Source organism: Pongo abelii, chromosome 23, assembly GCF_028885655.2.
Source record: "Pongo abelii isolate AG06213 chromosome 23, NHGRI_mPonAbe1-v2.0_pri, whole genome shotgun sequence".
Taxonomy (NCBI): Eukaryota; Metazoa; Chordata; class Mammalia; order Primates; family Hominidae; genus Pongo; species Pongo abelii.
The window spans coordinates 952,412-974,984 of record NC_085929.1 but is presented as its reverse complement, the minus strand read 5'-3'; the positions used below and the strand labels follow the sequence as shown (position 1 = coordinate 974,984).

The 22,573-nt window shown below is 35.1% G+C and overlaps 2 protein-coding genes across 2 annotated transcripts in view; both read right to left on the bottom strand.

The window, feature by feature from the left end:
* Positions 1 to 1,701: 1,701 nt before the first annotated feature.
* LOC129053699 (protein FRG1B-like) lies at positions 1,702 to 15,023 on the bottom strand. The gene is made up of 5 exons (XM_063722933.1): positions 14,898 to 15,023; positions 9,830 to 9,934; positions 6,553 to 6,644; positions 5,458 to 5,568; positions 1,702 to 4,280 (listed from the first exon to the last, which is right to left on the bottom strand). The coding sequence occupies exons 1-5, from the start codon at positions 14,961 to 14,963 to the stop codon at positions 4,142 to 4,144; spliced, it is 513 nt and encodes a 170-aa protein (XP_063579003.1). The 5' UTR covers positions 14,964 to 15,023; the 3' UTR covers positions 1,702 to 4,141.
* The window catches only part of LOC129053719 (protein FRG1-like), a 444,214-nt gene continuing 436,609 nt past the window's right edge, over positions 14,969 to 22,573 (bottom strand). The window contains exon 5 of the mRNA XM_063722935.1: positions 14,969 to 15,023. Coding sequence (XP_063579005.1) covers positions 14,969 to 15,023 — 55 coding nt within the window. The remainder of the gene's footprint in view (positions 15,024 to 22,573) is intronic.

Genomic DNA, 22,573 nt, shown 5'->3' with positions numbered 1-22,573 from the left:
CAGCCATTCTTAGAACTGAAACATTCATATGTTTATATTACAAGTACAATTATTATTTATTATTATTAATGTCAGTAGCCAAATGTAATCAACTCTCTTCTTTTTACTTCCTTTTTTGAATCAAAATGTTACACTTATACAAGCAAGAGCAACAGCTCTACATCTGTATCACTGCAGTGCCTAGAAGATACAACAGGACAATTTACAAAATCAAATTTCCAGGAAGTCTTTGCACACACCTCTACTACAAAAGATGCTTCAGAGACTAGAGAGTCAGAGGGCAAAGAGAGGAAATATTCAAATCCCAGTTCAGATCAAAAGGGAAGAAAGCCTGGTGTTGAAAGAAATCCAAGAATGACTGAGTCTGCAACTCACTCCTTTCTGTAAAGTTTTCATGGCGTTTTACTTAAAATATTTACTCTTATGATGGTCAATAATATGAATAGTTATGCTTTGTAAGAGATTTATTCTTTACTTATAATTAATGGATCGTTCTAAGTCATTATATGTTTAGTTGCTATAGTAAGATGATATGAAAGATTTGTTGCCTGTTAAATGTTTCTGGGATCTTTACTTTATTTCTATATTATGATCTGTGCTTCCAAAGTTGAGCTGTAATTTTATTGTTTATTCAAATGTAGAATAAAGCTTAAGTTTTGGGAGACAAATAAAAGCTAAAGTTTTCTTTTCAGCTCTATAGAACAGTCATTTATTTCTATAAATGTTCTTTATGTAGCTTTCCTAGTTCCACATTTAGAAAGATAAATATGGGGATCTACACAGGTCTCAGTAAACAATAATTCTTGATTAATAATGCATTTATTATAAAGCTTGAAGTTTAAAGTAGAATTTTGCTCAGCCTACATATCTTTTATAGTCAGGCTGCTATAATTATGTAATACCCAGTTAAATTTCAATTTCAGATAACAGAGAATAATATTTTAGTATAAGCATGTCCCAAATATTGCATGGGATATACTTACACTGAAAAAAGTATTTGTTTATCTGAAATTTAAAATTAACTGGGCATGATATATTTCCTGTGGCAACCTGTTTTATAGAGAACAGAGTAAGTCAGCTAAATTTTATAATACTTAACCCTAACCTGGTGTTCTAAGTCTTTCTTTTTGTAATTATTATTATTATTTGGAGTCAGGGTCGTGCTCTATCACCCAGGCTGGAGTGCAGTGGCACAATCACAGTGCCCTGTAGCCTTGAGCCTCTGTTCTCCAGTGATTCTGGCACCTCTGCCTTTGCCTCCGAAGTAGCTAGTACCACAGGTACGTGAGCCCAGCTAATTTTTTTTTTTCTCATAGAGACAGTGTCTCAGGCTGGTCTGGAACTTCTGGGCTCAAGCAATCCTCCCACCTCTGCCTTCACTTCCTAAATAGTGGAGACCACAGACACACGCCACCACCATACCCAGCTTACTTTTTATCAGGTTGGTGCAAGAGTAATTGTGGGTTTTGCCATTGAAAGTAATGGCAAAACCCGCAATTACTTTTAGCACCACCCTAATAATTTTTTGTGGAGACAGTGTCTTGCCCTGTTGTCTAGGCTGGTTTCCAACTCCTGGGCTCCAGTGACCCTCCTGCCTTGGCCTCTAAAATTCTGGAATTACAGATGGGAGCCACTGCACCAAGCTACTTTGTATAATTGTTAACATAAACATAAATATTTTGAGAAAGAGGAATGTCAAAATCATTGGAGGAAAATATATTGTAAAGTATACAATAGAAAAAATCAAACAAAATACAACAAATACAACAAAAAATTATCAAAATTTTCAGAGGAACAAAACAAAATCTAGTTTTACAATCTTCAGAATTCAATCCCATTATATCAAACATATAAAGAAACATATTCAAAGAAAAAGGCAATCAATAGCGACTGACCTCGAGATGACCCAGATGTTGGAATTAGTGTGGATTTTTAAAGTAGTTATTGTAACTCTTATTAAAATCAAAACCCCAAAAACCCTTAAAATAAATGGATAGGAAATCACAGCAGGGTAGAAGAAACTACAATAATAACAAAGGCTCAAGTGGAAATTCTAGAAGTGAGAAAGTTTTCAAAATTAAAAAATAATCAGTTGTGTTGAGGAGCAGCTTGGAGGTGGTAAAGGGTCAATGAACCTTAAAATACAATTGAAATGATTCAATCTGAAAAATGTGAGCAGTCATAGGTTGGGGTGAGGGAGCTTTTCCTTTGGTTAGTGCTTTTAGGTAATCTTGGTTTTGATAAGATTACTAGACTGATCCGTCAGGGGCTTGCTAAGCCAGAGTTTATCTTGGTTTCAGTAGTGCTTTAAACAAAACTCATATCCTTGTGTACAAGATGGAAGAAGAGTGGACCAGATGACAATATTTAGATGCAGTCATTCTTAATCTCCGTTGCTCTCCCAGTGGTCTAGCTGGGTTTTGTAAAAAGTGGAATGGGAGGAATAGGGAAGGAGCCCCCACCTACCCTCTCCCATGGTCCACTTGTCTTCCTTCACTAGTGGATAAAGTCCACGGGAACAGGCAAGTTATTTTAAATCTGTATCTTCTGTTGTCAAGATCTGTAATTAGTTCTGCTTGCTGGACTGGGGACAGGAACCAAGGGAACATGAGGGTGAACGAGTTAACATGGAGTGCAGGAACACACTGTGCCTACATGCAGAATGTTTGTGACAGGAAAGCCAGTCAGCAGGCAGATGGTCTCAGATACCAAGCTAGTGTTGGAAAGCAAGATTCAGTCTCTTGAAGGCGGTGTTCCTCATTGTGTGGTTTGTATCACTTGCTTCAGAATGACCTGGAGTACTTGTTAAAATGCAAATTTTGAGCCCAATCCTAGACCTCCTAAGCCTGCAACTCTACGGATGGATCTCAGTAGTCGATATTGGAAACGTACAGGTCCCTAGGAGATGCTTATGCATATATATTTGAACTGTTGTGTTTAAGGGTTAGGGAGCTGACAGAAGCAAGGAATAGACCAAGCCCTTGGGTGGGAAGGCTCCATAACCTTGGCACTGTTAGCATTCTTGGCGGAACAGGATTATGCCACATGCTTTGCAGCATCCCTAGCCTCTACCCTCTAACACCGTATTCCAGTTGTGAAAACCAAAAATGTCCCCTGGAAGGCAAAATAGTCACCAGTTGGGAACCGGAACCTCTGCTTTGTGGGATCAGAGTGGTTACTTTGTTCCCAATCCAAGGATCAGAACACACGATGAGAGAAAGTCCAGCTATTGGAACTGGAGTGCCAAGTTGAAGCTAGACCTACAACAAAAGCTCCAAAAGCTCCTTTATAGGGCTGATCCCATGCCTCAGCTACCTAGCTTGTACAGAAGCCATGTAACTCTAGATTTGGTGACAGAAGGAATTTAAAGGCTAGAACTAGATAGGGTCTTTCAGGTTAGGCCAGCACACAACGTGGACTTTTGACATCATCCAGATGGTTGAACCAACCTCAGTCCTGAGGCAGAATTTCCCGTGGCATCTGATACACGGCCTGGATTTGGAGCTCTCACTGGGATTAGATGCCACGGGAATATTGTGTTTAGGAACTCTGAAAGACACAGGCTTCAACAAAGCAACACGTAGCATCTGAACTTCTTTATTAGCTTCCATTCCAGCCCACGAGGACAAAAGCATCACATACATATCCACTGTGGCAAACCTGTCCTCAGTAGGGTTTTTCCCCAGTACTACTCTCGCCTCTGTCCTGAGCCCACTTGCTTCTTTGTAATGTTTCCACTTTCTGTCCCACTCCCTAATAGATGATTTTTCCTCTCTGCCCATCCCCCTGGTTCTGATATTTGGATTGTCTGTGATCTGAGTAGTACTTAGGAGGTAGAATCAAAGCCTTGTTGATTGGATTGGGAGTTTCTCACTTCCTATTAAAGGCACTGATTAAGCATCTATTGTATAAAGTAAAGTAAGATTATGATCCAGTAAGAAAGATTCCACAAGTAGCGCAGGAAGAATTGGTTTCTAGTACACTTCATGCTTCAGGACAGGAAATCCAGAAAAAAATTCCGTGGTACGTTAAATGTGTACTGTAAGTTTCATTTCCATATGAAAAACTGTAGTTAGCTAAAAAGTACATCCATGAAGAATCCTGATTAAACTTGCTTAATCCTGGTTAAACTAGCTAATAGCTAAACAACAATTTCACAACAACTCAGGAACTCTGTAAAAGCATTTCCTCTGAATATTTTATTCAGAAAAAAACACAAAAAGATAAGGCAGAAACAAAAGTCCCAGTCATTTGCAGTATCTGTCGGTTTCAATTTGGCTCTAATGTTAAAACAAAGAAAAATAGTAAAATTAATCTATGTAAAACATGCCATATATATTCAACTGCTAATAAATATAAAAAGCTTTAAAAATGTGTGCTCAATTTTGGTTACTGTGTTACCACAACACTTATATTAAAATATGTATACTTTTAAATTTGGTTTCTATAAAAAATGGATTCTAATCTTATAAAAGTTATTTCCTAATATTCAATAAATGTTGTCTAAGGGCTTTTTCAATCCAAATAGCAATTTTAATTATTCCAGAATTTAATGGTGCTCTAAATTTCCATTTAACAGGGTGAGAATGCTGTATTATTACAAGTGATAAAAGTTACAGGACATAGAGGTTATTCCATTTTAGAGTCCACATCCTGATTATATTTTATAACCTCTTCTTGATTTCTTACAACTACATACATATTCATTTGCTCAGCTGGAAAAAAATTCTTAACATTATTTACCGACTTTAGGTATGAACTCTACCAGCAAGTTAACAGGAAATATGTAATTAAACATTGCCTTTATCAAGTAATGTAAAAAAAGGGTAAGAGTAACTTTGGAACATATGACTTGAATGAGCAGCTGGTGATTATCAAAATCTGGCACTTAATTGATTTATACTTGTACACTCACAGCTAAACATCTCTGTTTTTCTACGTTGTAACTCTAGGACATTACTTGTCTACATAGGAAGAGTAATAAATATTAATAATGTGCTATGATAAACATCCTGCACTCTTCCAAATCTTACAAAAAAACTGCTTCAATTTCACTTGTTTAGCTTTTATACTTAGTTTTTTAATTGATCTATGCTTATTTTAAGGAACCTGAACTACTCTAACAGAATCCACATAATTTTTATATTAGTCAAACTGCTTCTCTCTAAATCTGGTTGTAATAGTTATAAAAAGATAATGATAAATTTATGAAGTAGATACAGTCAAACCTGAATTTCTTAAAGGATATACTTAGAATCGGTTATAATTTTTAGATATTCTTTCTTGACAGTCTTTTCCCAAACTCATGATATCCTCTCTAGGTAATATTGCCACACTCATAAATTAGAAATAAAGACAAAATTGTGAAAACTACAGTAATTTAAGAGAATATAGGTTTTCTACATGCCATTTCTATTGGCTACTGAAAATAGTGGAAATAAGTAAATAAATAGCTACCTGTCCAGAAGCATCTCATGCAAAAATCCATCTTTCTGAGCCTTTTTAAGAATTTTACTGTCTTCTTTAATTATTTTAACTTTGTGGTCTTGGAAGCTCTGAAATTTCTTTCTCCAAAGAAAATGTCTTCATTGAAAAATACCTCAAACTCTGATTATACATATTTACTATTAAATTTATAAATACTGTTAATTTCTTTTTCACTTATTAAAAAGTCTAATTATAGGCCAGGCACAGTGGGTCACACCTGCAATCCCAGCACTTTGGGAGGCCAAGGCAGGCAGATCACTCGAGGTCAGGAGTTCGAGAACAGCCTGGCCAACATGGTGAAACCCCATCTCCACTAAAAATACAAAAATTAGCCGAGCATAGTGGTGTGCGCCCGTAGTCCCAGCTACTCTGGAGGCTGAGAAAGGAGAATCACGTGAACGTGTGAGGTGGAGGTTGTGATGAGCTGAGATCGTGGTGCTGCACTCCAGTCTGGGGGACAGAGCGAGACTCCTTATCGAGGAAGAAAAAAAAAGTCTAACTGTATTTTTTTTAATAAGCTGGAGATTCTGAACAACAAAGACGACCTTCATGACCTCTCAAGAGCAGGGCCACTCATTGACTGGGTACCACAAGGCCCCACTTCTATTAGGGCATGCTGGCTGGAGTCCCCTGTGTCCTGGCCATAGCACAGACTTTGACTGGCATCACGCCCATTCTATGAATTAATAGAGAGATTGACTAACCCGAGTGACTAGCTTTGGGAGCTGGTAGGATGATTAGGAAAACTGAACGCTCAAGAAAAAAAAGCATTTAGCTCAGTGCTCTGTCCTAGAGGCTACATTGTGTTGCCTCTTCTTGTCCATCAGTTTTCATTTTTTCAGACAGGGTCTTGCTCTGTCATCCAGGCTGGAATGCAGTGGTGATCAGAGCTTACTGCAGCCTTGAACTCCTGGGCTCAAACAATCCTCCTGTCTCAGCCTCCCAAGTGGCTGGGCCTAGAGGCATGCACCACCATCCCCAGCTAATTAGGTAATTTATTTTGAAAGCACTTTGAGAAGCACTTCACTGTCAAATGTGTAGGTCTAAAAGGAAAAGCATACATACACATAATTGATTTCACATTGTTTTACATTTCCTTTGTCTTCTTCTGGAATGTCATCTTTTTTCTTGGTTTCTCTTTCAGCACAGGATCTAATCTAGATATTGAAAAAGAGAATCCAATGGGTTATATGTTTATCTTCCACCTTCCCCACTTTACATATCACATAAAACATTCGAGATGATTTCTTATGCAGAAGAAAAAATTAACTGAGCAACAATATTCAGAAAAAGACCGGTTCTGGCTATGTGTTTTTACTTCATATATATAATCTATATGAGTAAGTGCTATCACATGCTTCCTCCTCAGCCCTTGTGTCAGAAACACTACAGACAAAATTATTTCAGAAACATTTTATACATCAGATCCTGCTAGGCAATCAAGCAATCATTAATTTAATTTTGTCCTCCAAGTGAATACACTAGGATCAAATTATCCCTAGTAGACAAGTGTCATTTGGTCAGATTGAAAGCTCAATAGCTATTTCACATTGCACAGGCTATTACCAAACTATTAAAACTTTTAACATTACACAACTTGTTTTTAATTAATTGGAACCCACCTCTTTTAGTAGCTTCTTATGTCCTCCTAAGTTGGATAGATGTTTACTATCACATGTCATAAATTAATTAATCTTCATTCAACAATTAGGATCACCCACAGAACAGGCAATGGGCAATGAATGGTAAGGATTCATGTCTCCTAAGGGATCTCTGTGGCCAGAGTCCAGTTTCAGAGCTGCTTAGAAAGTGATGACAAATAACATGTTTGTGCCAATGACATCTTTGTGACAGTTTTGATTTGAGGGTTCCCAGACCTCAAAACATTCCCTGCTAGGGCCTGTAACACAATGCTACCTTTAGTAAGAGGGATCTGTGTTCTGGTAGATAAGGCAAGGTCCTAAAGGTGAAGGGCTGATAGAGATTAATTAGGACAACCTGCAATTAAATGGTATGAAAAGAGTCCTAAATAATCACTGTTCAGAGCTTCCCAGTACTTAAGTAACCAAAGAGACCCAGAAAACTTTGTATTTCATCTGAAAATTGCTTTAAATAGTGAAAAATGCAATCTTTGTGTATCTTTGTGTCTTTGTATAAGTGCAAAGCACTGCACATATATTTGCAATTGTTGCCTTCAATAACACTTTTGTGATGATATCCAGATGAAAAAAATTTAAACATGATACAATAAAATATAAATAAATTAAATTAAATGCAAGTCACAAACCCATCTGCATTTCCTCAATGACCTGTTTCCTGAGAAGCAATGTGAAATGAAATACTGAAAGTGGCCTCCGGAGTCAGCTGGGCCTGGGTACACATCCTGTCTTACGACACCTTGAAATCACTGTGATTTCCATGAACTGACTGACAAAAACCACGAGGATGTAAGGAGGGTCAGAGGCTGTCTTCCTGTCTGTAAGGCTGAGCTCACATCCACCTGACAGGAGCATTATGGAAATTCAAGACTACAACGCATGTGCCGGATGCATGCAGTGAAAAAATATAGCATTTCACTTCTCTAACTGTAAGAAAATCTCTACATTTTTGATTGAAATTGTTTGAGCTTTAGATTTGAAATTATCTGAAATCAAGACTATTCTAAAAAGAAAATCAAACATATGACCGGAAATCTAACATGAAGCACGTACAGAGAATTGAGAGATGCTTTTAAATTACACTGGCAGTAAAGAAAAATGTAACATAAATTTTTATGCTCTAATTATAAGAATGAAGGGCATTTTAGAAAAGGCATTTGCCCCCTCTCTTAGAGCCTTCCACTCTGGCCCGCACAATGCCAGCAAATCTAGGTCAGACTGGATGCAACTTATGATTCCCAACAGAGACAAACAAATCAAGGTTCACGATGCTCAGTATTGCGTTGGAATGCCAAGACACAGAAAAACCATGTGTTAAGAAGGGGGGAGTTATTCTTTAGACACATCCTGGTATATGTTTATCATTAAAGATCAGTGGCTTTTGTGAGTCTAAGAAATTAGGCCTTAAATGTTTTCATCAAATTCCAGTTAACTACCTGATTTATCTAGGTTATATTCACAGTATTATTTAGAATTTCACCTTGATATGAAGATGTCTGTTTAACTTTTACAATGATGTAAAACAAACAGTAGGATTAGGGAGGGCACAGGCCACTGGTGCAATGGATAACGTGTCTAACTACGGATGAGGGAATTTAGCCTGGAATAAGGAACTTTTATTTCCAGCTTAGTGAGGCACACACATTTTAAAAATAAAATAAAAATCATGTTTCATGTGATTCATGTTTCTCCTAATGCAAAGAAGACAGGTACTATTAATAAAAATATTTTTAAAATGTAAGGGGTAAGGCCCCAGAAGTTCTGCTATGATTTTTTGTTTCATAGAGTGATTATCATCACAGAAGCTAAAGCATTACATAAATACAAATGCTTATACCCCGACCTGGTAATTCTGCTTCTGGAAATTTATCTTCAGGTCCACCTGCACATCCACAAATTGATGCATATTCAATGTTATGTACTGCAGCACTGTTTATAAGAGCAAAAGACTGGAAACAGCCTAAATTTCCATCTATAAAAGACTACATAAATTAAGGTACATCCCTAAAATGGAATATTATGTGGCTTTTAAAAAACAGAGAGAAAAAGAAAAGCAAGAAAAAGAGAAAATTTTGTACATTCAAACTAATAGTAGAAAACTCTCCAAGAAACAATTTTAAGGAAAAAAAATCAGAAGTTGAGAAGACTATAGAGGAGGCTGCCTTTAGTGTAAAAATATTGAAAATTATAAATGTATTCATATGTTTATAAAGAAATTTTAGGAGGCTATAAAAAAACAAAACAAAGGGAAAGAGGAACAGGAGCTGGGACACAGGTGAGTAAGAAGCATGGCAGGCATATGTCTTCATCTTCATATGGTTTTATTTAAAAATGTTGGATCACGTGTACATGTTATCTATTTTAAAAATTAGATTTTAAAATACAAGCAAGAAAACAAGAAAATGAAAGCTTAAAAAGAGCATGTGGAACTACCAGAAAAAAATACTAATCCATGGAGATAATGGCAAGGCAGCTCCTAGATCAACTGATTTCTCTACAACATTGTATAAACAAGCCATCAACTATGTGACTTATAATTAAAAATGAGTCTATTTGAAACAGCACATTAAAAAAGCTATTAACTAAACCTTTAATGTGACAGTAAATGATGATTTAACATTTTAAAGAGATACAGTCACATCGCATGTGTGAATGCAGTCATCCGTATAAAATGTCATCATTACCTTGATCATTTCTTCTTCTCCTGCTGTTTTACTTTTTGCTTCTATGTCTCCTGCTTCATTGCATCTAATAAAGCAGTTATTTGAGGCCAATAAAGCCATTTTCCCCTAAGTGAAACAAAATAACAAAATAGCCATGAGGATACTTCTTGTAGAAGAAACATTAAGTGTTTAGACTGAATTAATTTTTCCTCCCTGATTTAAAAATCACAGAAAAGAACTTAAGAGAAGAACGTAAAAAATATAATACAAGAACATATAGAAAAGGAAACCAAAATTACCTTTCATTTTACTATTCAAAGATTACCACAATAAACATTTGTAGTGTATCTTCCTAGTAGGACTAAATTCTAATTAGATGAGGTAGGATTGCTTCCTTTCTAAAAGATCTACTGAAGATAAAACTGTTTAGTTCTGTTTGAAAAATTAACTTTAAAGACAAGAACATAATTATGAATGCATACTCTATTAAAATATTAGCATTTTAAGTAAAATTTATTTTCTTCGGAATTAGAAAACATGAAAAGGTATATACAATGCCTTTGGTGTTTTGAACTTAAGAATCAATGACTGAGGGACTTTTGTGTGTGAAAATAAATATTCATATACTATTTTAGTTGTTTAATGTTTGATGTATTCACTGCTTTCTATTAAACAAAATTTTAAAAACTGATTTTATTGTGTATCTAAATCTGGGTTATAAATATGGTTAGCTTAACTCCCATAACAAATAAAATGTTTATTTATAACTTGTATTTGATTGATTCTTTTGGAAAACTTGGAATACCATAATATTTAGACAAAATATTTATAAATATAATGATTACAAAATATGTTAACCTTATATCACATCCAGTTAAAAACGTGCTGATAACATGGATTTAATATCTTAGTCAAGTCACAAGGGCTGGGTGGTCTCTCATCTGGATGGCTCCTGGTGAGCCCTGGAACATGGCGGTTCACATCGCATGGTGTGGTCCAGGTGATTTAAACCTCTGCCACAGATTATTCAGCTGAGTCCTTTTTGCAATAGAGTTTAAAGACCCTCTTTCATTTAAATTTAAATTTTTGAAACTTAGTGTCATTCCTAAAAATAAAATGAAATGAACTTTCCTAAAGTGTTGTATTATTAGTACTATCTAAGTCATCATCCTGGCCTTATGAAATATTGGCATTTTCTACTGGTGTAACTTTTATTAGAAGTATCTCATCATAACTAGTAGGATCATCTCAAAGGGGTTGCAACACATTACAGGTAATGAAATCAATGTAGTGTTTCCTGAACGGTATTGGGTGGGTGGGGGGGAAAAGGAATACACACAGACACACAGAGGAAGGGGTAAAAGAGAATAAGAAATATCAAGGTGCATAACACATGGATAAGTAAGTATTGTTAAGTACAACTCTTGCTTCAGTTATACATATGTGTGTGCTGGGCTGCAATGTAAAAATGCATTTCTCAATGGATTAGGTCAAAACAGTTTTCAAGTCACTGACTTAAGATTTTATCCTAGGGGATGAGGAACTTAGTCTAAGTGATTACCTCTTTCTGGTAGGATGTTGGTTTAATCTGTCATCTTAGAAAACACTGCTGACTTCCTATTTTCAGTTCATTATTGTATACTACTAAAGCTGCTACTCAAAGGCTGAACTTATCTTCTATTTGCTTGTTCTGCGTGGTGCCCACTGGTCCTTACTGTTTCTGATATAGTGATCTACTTTTTAAAGACAGTTTAGCACTCACATATTTTTGTTAAATCTTTACTTCTCACACAAACAGAAAAGGGAAATTATGTATTCTGTATCAACAAAGATTTAACAAATCATCCATATACTACAACTGTCTACTTACTAAAATTAAGAATTAGTATATTATCATTTTTCTTCTTATATTAAAACTATCTTTTCGTAAACTATTTTAAGCTTATGAACTGAAAGTCTTTTAGAGATAATTTACTTCAATGAACTATTATTATTTATATTTTATACACAAATTGTCACAACTTTGTCTTAGCTAGCTCCACAGTTCGCTTACAGTCTGTAATGTTTCTGAAAGCATCCATGATTTCTGCTACAAAGAAGATACTTAGGAACTATTCTGTTTTCCTACTCTGAGACCTAAAATTGACTGGTTCTTCAATGGAAATGAGATCCATATCTAGGCACTAAGGGTATACAGAAATAATTGTGGGCAAAAGTACTAATGCTATTTTTGTTGCACTATATTATGAGATCTCTTTAAGGCTCTATGTTCTTACTGATTTATTCCAGTTTAATGTATTATACTATTGCATCCTACTTTTTCTTTTTAAATATATTATGATTGACTGTTACAGACTTTCTGTTAAACTGACAGGAAGTTTTTGTAAACAATAACAGCACTTACATTTGAAAGACTGGATCCCCCTGTTCTCTTGGTTCAATTGCATCTGAACGCTCAACAACAAGTTCATCTGAATTTATACGAAGATATTTTCTATAGCCAGATTTCAGGGCAATTCTATACATTAATATGATAGATAAAAGTTAAAAACTGAGAGAAAATTAATTATAGAACATCAAAACAGGACATGTGTATGTGTGTGGGTGTGTACATATCTAAAATTTCAGACTGGACATATTCCAAGTGTTCAAAAGATGCATGTGGCTGAATGGTGACTCACTCCTGTAATCTCTGTGCTTTGGGAAGGCAATGGGAGAATTGCTTGAGGTAAGGAGTTCAAGATCAGCCTGGACAACAGAGTGAGACTCCATCTCTACAAAATATTTAAAAAGTTAGCTGGGCATGGTGGTGTGCGCAGTTTTAAATTTAGTTTTATATTTTGCTGTTTTAATATAAACATTGTACCTTATATATTACATAACAAATATTTTCAAAATTCATCATTCTTCAATTATACCTCTTTAGTTATAAGTTCAATAATAAATTACTAAAACTTACTTTTTCTCTTATCACAAATAGTACTATTTACATCTATTCTGTACATAAAACTGATTTATCCTTAGAAAAAATTCCTAGAAATAATTGGATCGAAGGGTATAAACTATAAAGTTCTTATGTCATCACACTGTTTTCCAGAAAATGCTGCTTCCATTTACATTCTTACCTCAAATTAACAGAGTATGTTTTGTATCATGGATTTTTTTTTAAAATTATGACTCTAAGAAAATACTTGAAAACCTGATATGGGAAAAGAACAGTATCCTATTAATTTGTATTTTAGTAGTTAACTAGAATAACAATTGTTTTTTTTTTTTTTCCTTTCCTTTTTAGTTTTTAGATTATCTGGTAATGTCCCTGTTCATTTTTCTATTCAGATCTGACTGTTCGCAATTTTTCTACTGGGGTCTTCAGTGCTATGAATTCTAAACAAGATACATATGAAGAGTAAAATCTCACTGCCTATTAAGGTTGTTGCAAATATTTTCCTCATTTGTCAGTTAACTTTCTTTATAATCTTTTTTTGTTTATAATTGTAAAGCAGTTTAAAACTATTGAAATTTTTCTTCCTCTGCTTTTATTCTTTGTCTTTCACCCTACTTATCAGACTTTCGAAGAAAGTATAGAAATAATCATCTTAATGTGATTTTTTAAAATTATGATTTCTTTCACCTTACCAAGAATCTCCTCGGATGCCAGAATTGAATTTTACTCCTTTATACATTAATGATTATATAACGGAAATCATTATCATGTTGATGTAACCAATTACTAAAATATGTAAATTCACTTTCAGTATCTTTTACCCAAAGAATCATTCTATACTGCTGCACAAGGAGAGAATAAAAAAGGTTATTTTATAAAATGACTGTAAAAATAGTGAGTAAATATATTCTTTTGGTAGTTACAATGCTGTAACATTCTCTGCTGGTTTCAACAATATTCCTTTTTTTAGTCTTCCTGTTTGTCTTTAGCCTTCCAAACAGTGAGTTTAAATATCATAGCAACAATGAACCAGGTTTTATACTATTTGATTTATTTTTTAATCTATCTCATTTGGTGTGTGAAATTATTAATCTGCATTTTTTAACTTACACATCTTTTTTCCAGCCTAGCATTATATATTGATAGGAAATCCATTAAAATTAGATCACAAAATCTACTTTTAAAAAAGCTATTTTGTTTTTTATATCAAAATTACCGTGGGCTTAAGACAGATACTAAAATTTTTAATGAATACAATTAAATTTTTAAAATAACTAGTTACTAATTATATTACAATATAAGATCACCTGGAATCAGATAATTTGACAGCCATAAACTGCTCTGGAGGACTAGGGCCCTCATCAATTATTGGAGAAAAAACATGTGAAAATAAATTTGACATTTGCTGTAAATATAAAGACATTATTTTGCTTTAAAAAATGTGGTTATTTTCTTCTGCAATTAAATGTAAGAATATTCAGATATACTGATGTCACTGTAATACTGTATCTTTGGAATCAAGATATATTTTACCTTCTTTTAACTACAATGTTAATTTTATACACTGAGTAAGACAGGGTGATATAATGCTTATTTAATAACTTTCGAGATAGCTTCTCTTTATGTTTTAAAATACAGTCATAAATAAGCATTTATTTAAAAAGCTAAATGCTTTCATTTATTTAATGGATGGCCTTGCTGACCAAATGATACTGCTTTTTATCTACTAATTACTTTGTAACTCGTTAGTGCTTCCTCTAATGGACTAAAGAAAATGAGCAAACTTCAAATTGTTAAATGCACCCAGGTTAGTTTTGGTAACAGGTCTGAATAAAAAAGAAATTCAAACATGTTTGACTCAAATATGTTTCCTTTTTCTTTCCACTTACTATTTTATTTATTCATGTTGTTTTGATTTCCAAAGATACCCTTCTGGAACTACACGGAATGTTTTCAAATGCTTATGTTAGAAAGAGGGACTTGCCAATGGCTGGTAAATATTAAGGAATTAAAAAATAATGGAAGAGTCAAATTCAATGGTTCCATTCCTTTGGAAAATATTTGAGACTAGTTAGAGTTTGGCCTAAGTGAATGAATGTCCTAAAATCTACACTTGCGGCAGGATCTTCCCTTCCAGACACAAACCTTCTTAGTGTGGAGCTCCCAGGGTAAAAAGACCATTGTTAAGTGCTTGTTTATAGGTTCCCTCATCCATTTCAATGGCTATGGTTCCTGAAATTTCGCCAAAGTTTTTTACTGTCCACCAGGTTCCTAAAAAATAAAATTGATATTTCAACTTTATATTTTAGTTTTGACACAGAGTTCTTTGTTATTATAACTTAGTTTTAAAACTTTTTATTTTCAGTCGTAAGAAATAATACAAAGATCTCACATATCCTTTACTCGCTTTGTCTCAATGATGACATCTTGCATAAGTATCATACACTGTTAGAATCAGGAAACTGACATTGATATAATCCATGAAGCTTATTCAGATTTCACCAGTTTTACATGTATATGCATGTATGTGCACAGATTCATGCAACTACCAGCACAGTCAGAATTAAGTTTTTAAAATACAAAATAGCAACATACAGCCAGCCATGGGGGTGTATGCCTGTAATCCCAGCTACTCGGGGAGCTGGAAAAGAGAATCACTTGAGCCCAGGAGTTCAAGGTTATAGTGAGCTATGATCACGCCACTGCACTCTAGCCTGAGTGACAGAGCACGGTCCTGTCTCAGAAAAAGACCAAAACAAAACAAAAGACAACATGTAAGATACAAATTGATATATGGAGAATGGTCACTCTCATGAAAGACCCCAGCCATCTATTCATGCCTGCTTTCCAGAGGCAATGTCTATCATAATGTTTCTTAAAAATGCCTCTACAGGAAGACTTTCTAGCATAGTAATCTTTTCTTTTTTTTTTTTTTTGAGACGGAGTCTCACTCTTTCACCCAGGCTGGAGTGCAGTGGTGCGATCTTGGCTTACTGCGACCTCTGCCTCCCGGGTTCAAACAATTCTCTGCCTCAGCTTCCCGAGTAGCTGGGGTTACAAGAGCCTGCCAACATGCCTGAATAATTTTTTTTGTATTTTCAGTAGAGACGGGGTTTCACCACATTGGCCAGGCTGGTCTTGAACTCCTGACCTCGTGATCCACCCGCCTCTGCTTCCCAAAGTGCTGGGATTACAGGTGGGAGCCACGGCGCCTGGCCAGTAATCTTAACTATGATTTTAGATTGAAAGCAAAACGAGCAGAATCTGTGTCTATGTATACTAAATTCCGATTTTCCAATAGAAATATTAGACTCTAGCAAAAATTATTTTAACAGTTGTTATAAAAGTTTATATCTTAATGTTAAAAAATATCCTCAAACCTCCTCCTAAATTGTACTTTAACTAGAATAGAAATGAGTCAATCATCAACTGGATATTACATATTAAGGAATTCTTGTTAATTTTACAAGGTCTGATAATGACATACTATAATGTATAAAAATAAAGAAAACAGGTGATGAGAGAAATACATACCACGTTAAGAAATGTACATTTATGTAGTTATGGGTAAAATGACATAATATCTGTGATTTTACTTAAAATTTTCTACGAAAAAATGTGTGTGTGGGTGATTAAGTAAATGAAATGAGATTGGCAAAATATTGATAATTAATGCTGGGGCCTGGGCACATGGGGATCCATTATATTCTATGTATGGATTAGCTTGGATATTTCCATAATAAAAAGGTTTTAAAGATTCAGTTAATTCCACTGCACAAAATTTTCTATTCAACTAAACATTTCATGCTTTTCATAATCAATTTTAAAATACATAAAATTTTAGCTAAAATGAAGTTGGACCCTTATCTAACACCAAATACAAAAAGTAACTTAAAATAGACCAAAGACCTAAATGTAAGAGCTAAAGTTAGAAAACTTTTAGAAGAAAATGGGAAAAGCTTCACGACAATGAATTTGGCAATGATTTCTTATATAAAGCATCAAAGGCACAGGCAACAAAAGAAAACATAGACAAACTGGACTTCATCAGAATTAAAAACGTTTGTGCATCAAGAACCACTGTCAACAGAGTAAAAGGCAACCCAGAGAATGGAGAAAATATTTGTAAATTACATACATTGTAAGGAATTAATATCCAGACTATATAGAGAACTCCAAAAAGACAAACACCACAATTCAAAACTGGGCAAAGGATATACACGGACATTGCTCCAAAGATGATATACAAATGGCCAATAAGCACTCGAAAAGATGCTCAACATCACTAGTCACTAGGGAAATATAAATCAAAACCATAATGCAGTACGACTTCACACCCATTAGAATGCTATTATCAAAACAAACAAAAAACAAAAAACAGAAACCAAGAAAACCAGAAAAACAAATGTTGGGCAGGATGTGGAGAAACTGAAACCCTCTGCAATGCTGGTGGGAAGGTAAAATGGTGCATGCATTTAAATGCCACTGAAGTGTACACGTGAAAATAGAAAAACTGGCAAATTCTATATTCTGTGTATTTTACCTCCACACACACACAAAACCAATGGAGAAAAAGAACATTAATCAAAATTAAAATTTCATCTAAAGATGATTAGAAAGCAATAAAACTAATGACAATTTAGATGATTGAGTTATACCTACAATTGTTTTCAGGAAAAGAAATAATGCTTTATTCTGAATCATTATGAACAGTGTTATGATTAGCAAGTCTTTCTTATAAATGTAATAGTTAATAATTTTAAATTAGTTTTACTTTGTATGTTCTATGCCACATTCACCAAGTACACTTAATATTAAATAAAATCACTTAAATATAATATCTCATTAATGTTTTGCAAATGAAGAAGAAATTTCTGGCAGACAAACTCCTCAAAATTTTCACACTCTGTCCAAGTAGGGAAATGATACAATAACATTACTTACAATATTGTCAACTGAAAAAGAAATTACTTTGAGCAGATGCCAGTATTTTTTCTCAATGAGATTTCAAAGAATAAGAAAGCTAAACACACTATCATCAAGAATTAAATGTGAGCATTCTGCCTATTTTCTGCAAGTGGCCTACATTCAACCTTTGGAGGTATGCTTATATGTTTAACGACTAAAGTAACATAACATAATACTTAACAGTGCCACTCGGGGGTTTTAGCTGTGAAAAAGCAGTGGATCCTAAGAACAGTGGGCACTGAAGTTGCCTGTCTCTATGTCAGGTTACAGCTCAAGCTGTGTATATGCTGCAGACGCCCAAGCTGAATTTAAGAGAATCCGCTCTAAAACATTACTTGCTATTTAGACACATGCTTAAAGTTATTTCCCTTTAAACCTTAGGCAGATTGTGAAATATTCCCGCAGTGTTGTCTCACAATGCATAATAAAGCTTTTCACATATTTTCACATAGTTTATAATGTTTACATATGTCTGGCATGCCTGTAATCTAGCACTTTGAGAGGTGGAAGCAGGAGAATCGCTTAAGCCCAGGAGTTCAAAATCAGCCTAGGTAACAACAGGAGACCCCCATCTTTACAAAAAAATTAAGAAATTAGCTGGGTATGTTGGTACAAGACTGTGGTCCCAGCTACTCGGGAGTCCGACATGAGAGGATTGCTTGAGTCTATGAGGTTGAGCGTGCACTGAGCCATGATCATGTCACTGCACTCCAGCCTGAGCAACAAAGCAAGAGCCTGTCTCAAAAAAAAAAAAAAAAAAAAATGGCCTGATGCACCAGTGTCATGGCTGATAAGATACTACCAGGGCACCCTCATTCTAGTATCAAGGCTGTGTGACAGCTCACCTCGCCTTCTGACTAACTCAGTGCTTCTGTGTTAAGGGCCCCTTTAAATCTCTGCCTTCATTATTTGCTTGGCACAAAGGAATGATATATCTTAGATTTTGTAATGGAATTTTCTTCCCCAATCTTACTGTAGTCTAAGTACCCTTCACAGACCTTCTATTAACCCATAGCTTACTTAGCTTTAGTTCCTGGGTAAATCAAATCTGTGTATTGCAAACTACGATGTTGTAAGTTCAATTGCTTCTGAATCTAGCAGAACTCAGTGAAACTCTTTGCTTACAGACATGCTCATTTTTATGAATGTCACACATGGGATTCTCCATGTGAAAGGCAGAATTTCTTTCATCCTATTTACCAATCCCTTCAGATCCCTGTGAGCAACCAACAGAACAGCTTTAAAAAATTAAAAGTTTTTTTTCTTTCCCTTCACAAATAGACCATGCTTACTTATACGGCAAGTTTAGAAAATCCACAATGCAAAAGAAGGTGGAAGAACAAAGAGAAAAAGACACAGAAGGACTTCCTCTTCCAGCCGAGATGGACTTGCCCTCCCACGATGCCCAATGAGAAAACTGAAACTGGATAGAATATTTGAGAAAACTGTTTTCGGGGATTGGAACACAGGCAGAACGGGACTGTGATATTTGAGAACAGGAAAACGCAGGAAGCAAATCTCACACACATTTCTGTTTTCTGCCCAATGGCAGTTTCTTGACCACACAGAGAGAGGTAGAGACCTCCAAAAATAAGGCAATGTCACTGTCACTAAGCTGAGAGTCTTGCAGTGCTAACATGTTTGGAGTTTATAGAATAAGGTACAGGAGAAGAGGGAACTACATACAGGTGAGGCCACAAAAGTGTATGCAAAAGTTCTCTGCAGGTCTGGGGCCAAGGGCTGGGGGGAGTGCATACAGTAGGCAGGCTCCACAAGGCCTATACAGAGTGGCTGGCACTTCTGAGGGCTGACTGGAGATGCCAGAGATCACACAAATTTGGGACACAGCAGAGTGGCGAGAACTCACCAAGTATACCTAGAACATGTGGCTGAGGCCCATGAGGATGAGCCTTTCCTAGAGTAAGAGTCACTGTCTAAGTCTACAGGCAAAAACCTAATAAATAAGCACAAACTAACAAAGCCCCAGGCTTGACAGAAGCAAAAGGGTGGTCAAATAATTTAACTAGGCATTAAGACATTTAACAGAAATAAAGGTTAAAATGTTATGGAAATGAAAGACTGAATTCATGAGGAAGACTTAAAAATCCTAAATGTGTACACATGACAGCTTCAAAATACTTTAAGCAAAAACTGCTCAAGTAGACAGATCTAGAATTACAGCTGGAGATTTTAACATAACTCGCAATACATTGCAGGGTGAGTAAAAAATCAGTAAGGACCCAGAAGATGTGCAGTCACAAGCTCCACCAGTTCATCTAACTGACATCTAAAGAACACTGAACCACCGGGCGCCACGGCTCACGTCCGTAATCCCAGCACTTTGGAAGGCCGAGGTGGGTGGGTCTCCTGAAGTCAGGAGTTTGAGACCAGCTTGGCCAACGTGGTGAATCCCCGCCTCTATTAAAAATATAAAAAAATTAGCCAGGCGTGGTGGCAGGTGCCTGTAATTCCAGCTCCTCCGGAGGCTGAGGCAGGAGAATCACTTGAACCAGAGAGGTGGAGTCTGCAGTGGAGCCTAGATTGCGCCACTGCACTCCAGCCTGCTGGGCAACAGGGCGAGACTTCATCTCCAAAAAAAAAAAAAAAAAAAAAAAAACAAAAAAAAAAAACAAAAAACCCCTGAACCAACATCTGCAGAATACACATTCTTTTCAAGTGTACATGGAAATTCACTAAGAAAGTATATTCTCCAACTATACTATAAATGAATTAGAAATCAGCAACAATAACATACCTATAATATGTCTATGTAGTAGAAATAAAAAACAATACACTTTTAAATAACTCAAGTGTCCACGAAAAGAAAAATCACAAGGAAAACTAGATAATATTTTGAATGGAATGAAAATGAAAACAAAATGTGTTGACTGTAACTAAAACTAAAGTGGAATGAAGAGATCTAACTCCCTTCTTAAGAAGCAATAAAACAAGAGCAAAGTAAACTGAAAATAAGTTAAAGGGAGGAAAAAAAAGACTAAAAATAAATGAAATAGAAAATGAAAAAAAGAAAATAAGTAATACTGAAACAGGCTTGTCCAATCTGAGGGCTGCCTGTGGTACAGGCCAGCTTTGAATGCAGCCCAACACAAATTCATAAACTTTCTTGAAACATTATGAGATTTTTTTGCTTTTCCTTTTCTTTTGGCTCATCAGCTTATCGTTATTGTATTCTATGTGTGGCCCAAGACAGTTCTTCTCATTCCATTGTGGTCCAGAGAAGCTAAAAGATTGCATACCCCTGTACTAAAAGATCATTAATCATCTAAAATAAGTGATCTTATAAAGAATTGATAAACCTCCAGCTAGACTGACTGATCCAGGAAAAAATACAAAAAACACAAATTACCAATATGAAGAGACTGCAATACAGATTAGATTCTACAGGCATTAAAAGGATATTAAAGGAATATTCTGAACAATTTTATGCCAATAAATCCAACAACTTGGATGAAAGGAAGTTTTCCTAAAAGACACAAATTACCAAAACTGACAACAGAAAAATCTGAAAATATCTCTTAAAAAATCTTAATTCTCCCACAAAAAAACTAAAACCAAACCAAACCAAACCCTCTAGGTTCAGATGACTTCACTGGTAAATCCTATCAAACATGTAAAGAAGAAATCATACCCATGTTACACAGCTATTTCCAAAAACAGGGAAGAGACAGCATTCCCATCTAATTTTATGACACCCAATATCACTTGACACCAAAATCAAATAAAGACATTACAAGAAAAGGATACAAAAGTCCACTATCTCCCATCAACCCCAATATAGAAATCTTAAATAAAAAAAAAAAACACCTAGAATTTAACTCTAGCAATATTCCAAAGAACAATGCACCACAACCAAGTGGGGTTTATCTCAGGGATGTAAAGTTAGTTTAAAAGTTGAAAATGAAACCAATGTAATTCATTGGCAGAATGAAGAAAGTTGTATAATCATCTCAACAGATACAGAAAGAGGCATTTGACATCATTAAACATCGTTATGATAAAAACTCCCAAGAAACAAAGTTTAAAACGAATGTATTCATTTTGATAAAGGTTTTCTCTGCAGATCCTATAGACATCACACCATATGGTGGACTACTGAAAGCTTTCTGCCTAAGCTTGGAAAAAATTCAATTATGCGCATTCTCGTGACTTCTGTTCAACACTATGGAAGTGCTGGACAGTATAATAACCAATAAAAAGCAAGACAAGACATAAGGATTAGAAAGAAAGAAGTAAAACGATAGTCACAGAAAACATAATTGCAAATTTCTTAGTTTTCTACATAAACAAAGCACAAGAAGTAATAAGTGAAACAGACTTATCAGACTACAAAGTCACTATACAAAAATCAACTGCATATCTATATACTGACAGCAAAAAACTGGAAAATCAAATTCAAAAGTTGTATTGACAGTAGTGCAAAATTATAAAACACTTAAGAATAAATTTTTAAACAGGCATGCAAGACTGCTACATTGAAAATTATGAAATATTGAGGCCCAATATTAAGATGTTGATTCTCCCTCAAATGTTCTGGACTCAATACAAAATCTGAGAAAATCCAACAGGCTTCACTGTAGAAATTAATAAACTAATAGCAAGTACAAAGTTGGAGGACACACACTACCTGATCTCAAGACTTCATGAAATTATAACAATCAAGAGAAATATACCAACAGAAAAACAGACAATCGATAGAACACAGTCCAGAAATAGACAAATACATAGAAAGGTAATTGATTTTTTATGAAGATACAAGACTGGATTAATGGAAAAAGGAAACACCAGTGGTGCTGGCACAAATGTCTATCAAGATGTTAAAAAAAAAAAGTAAA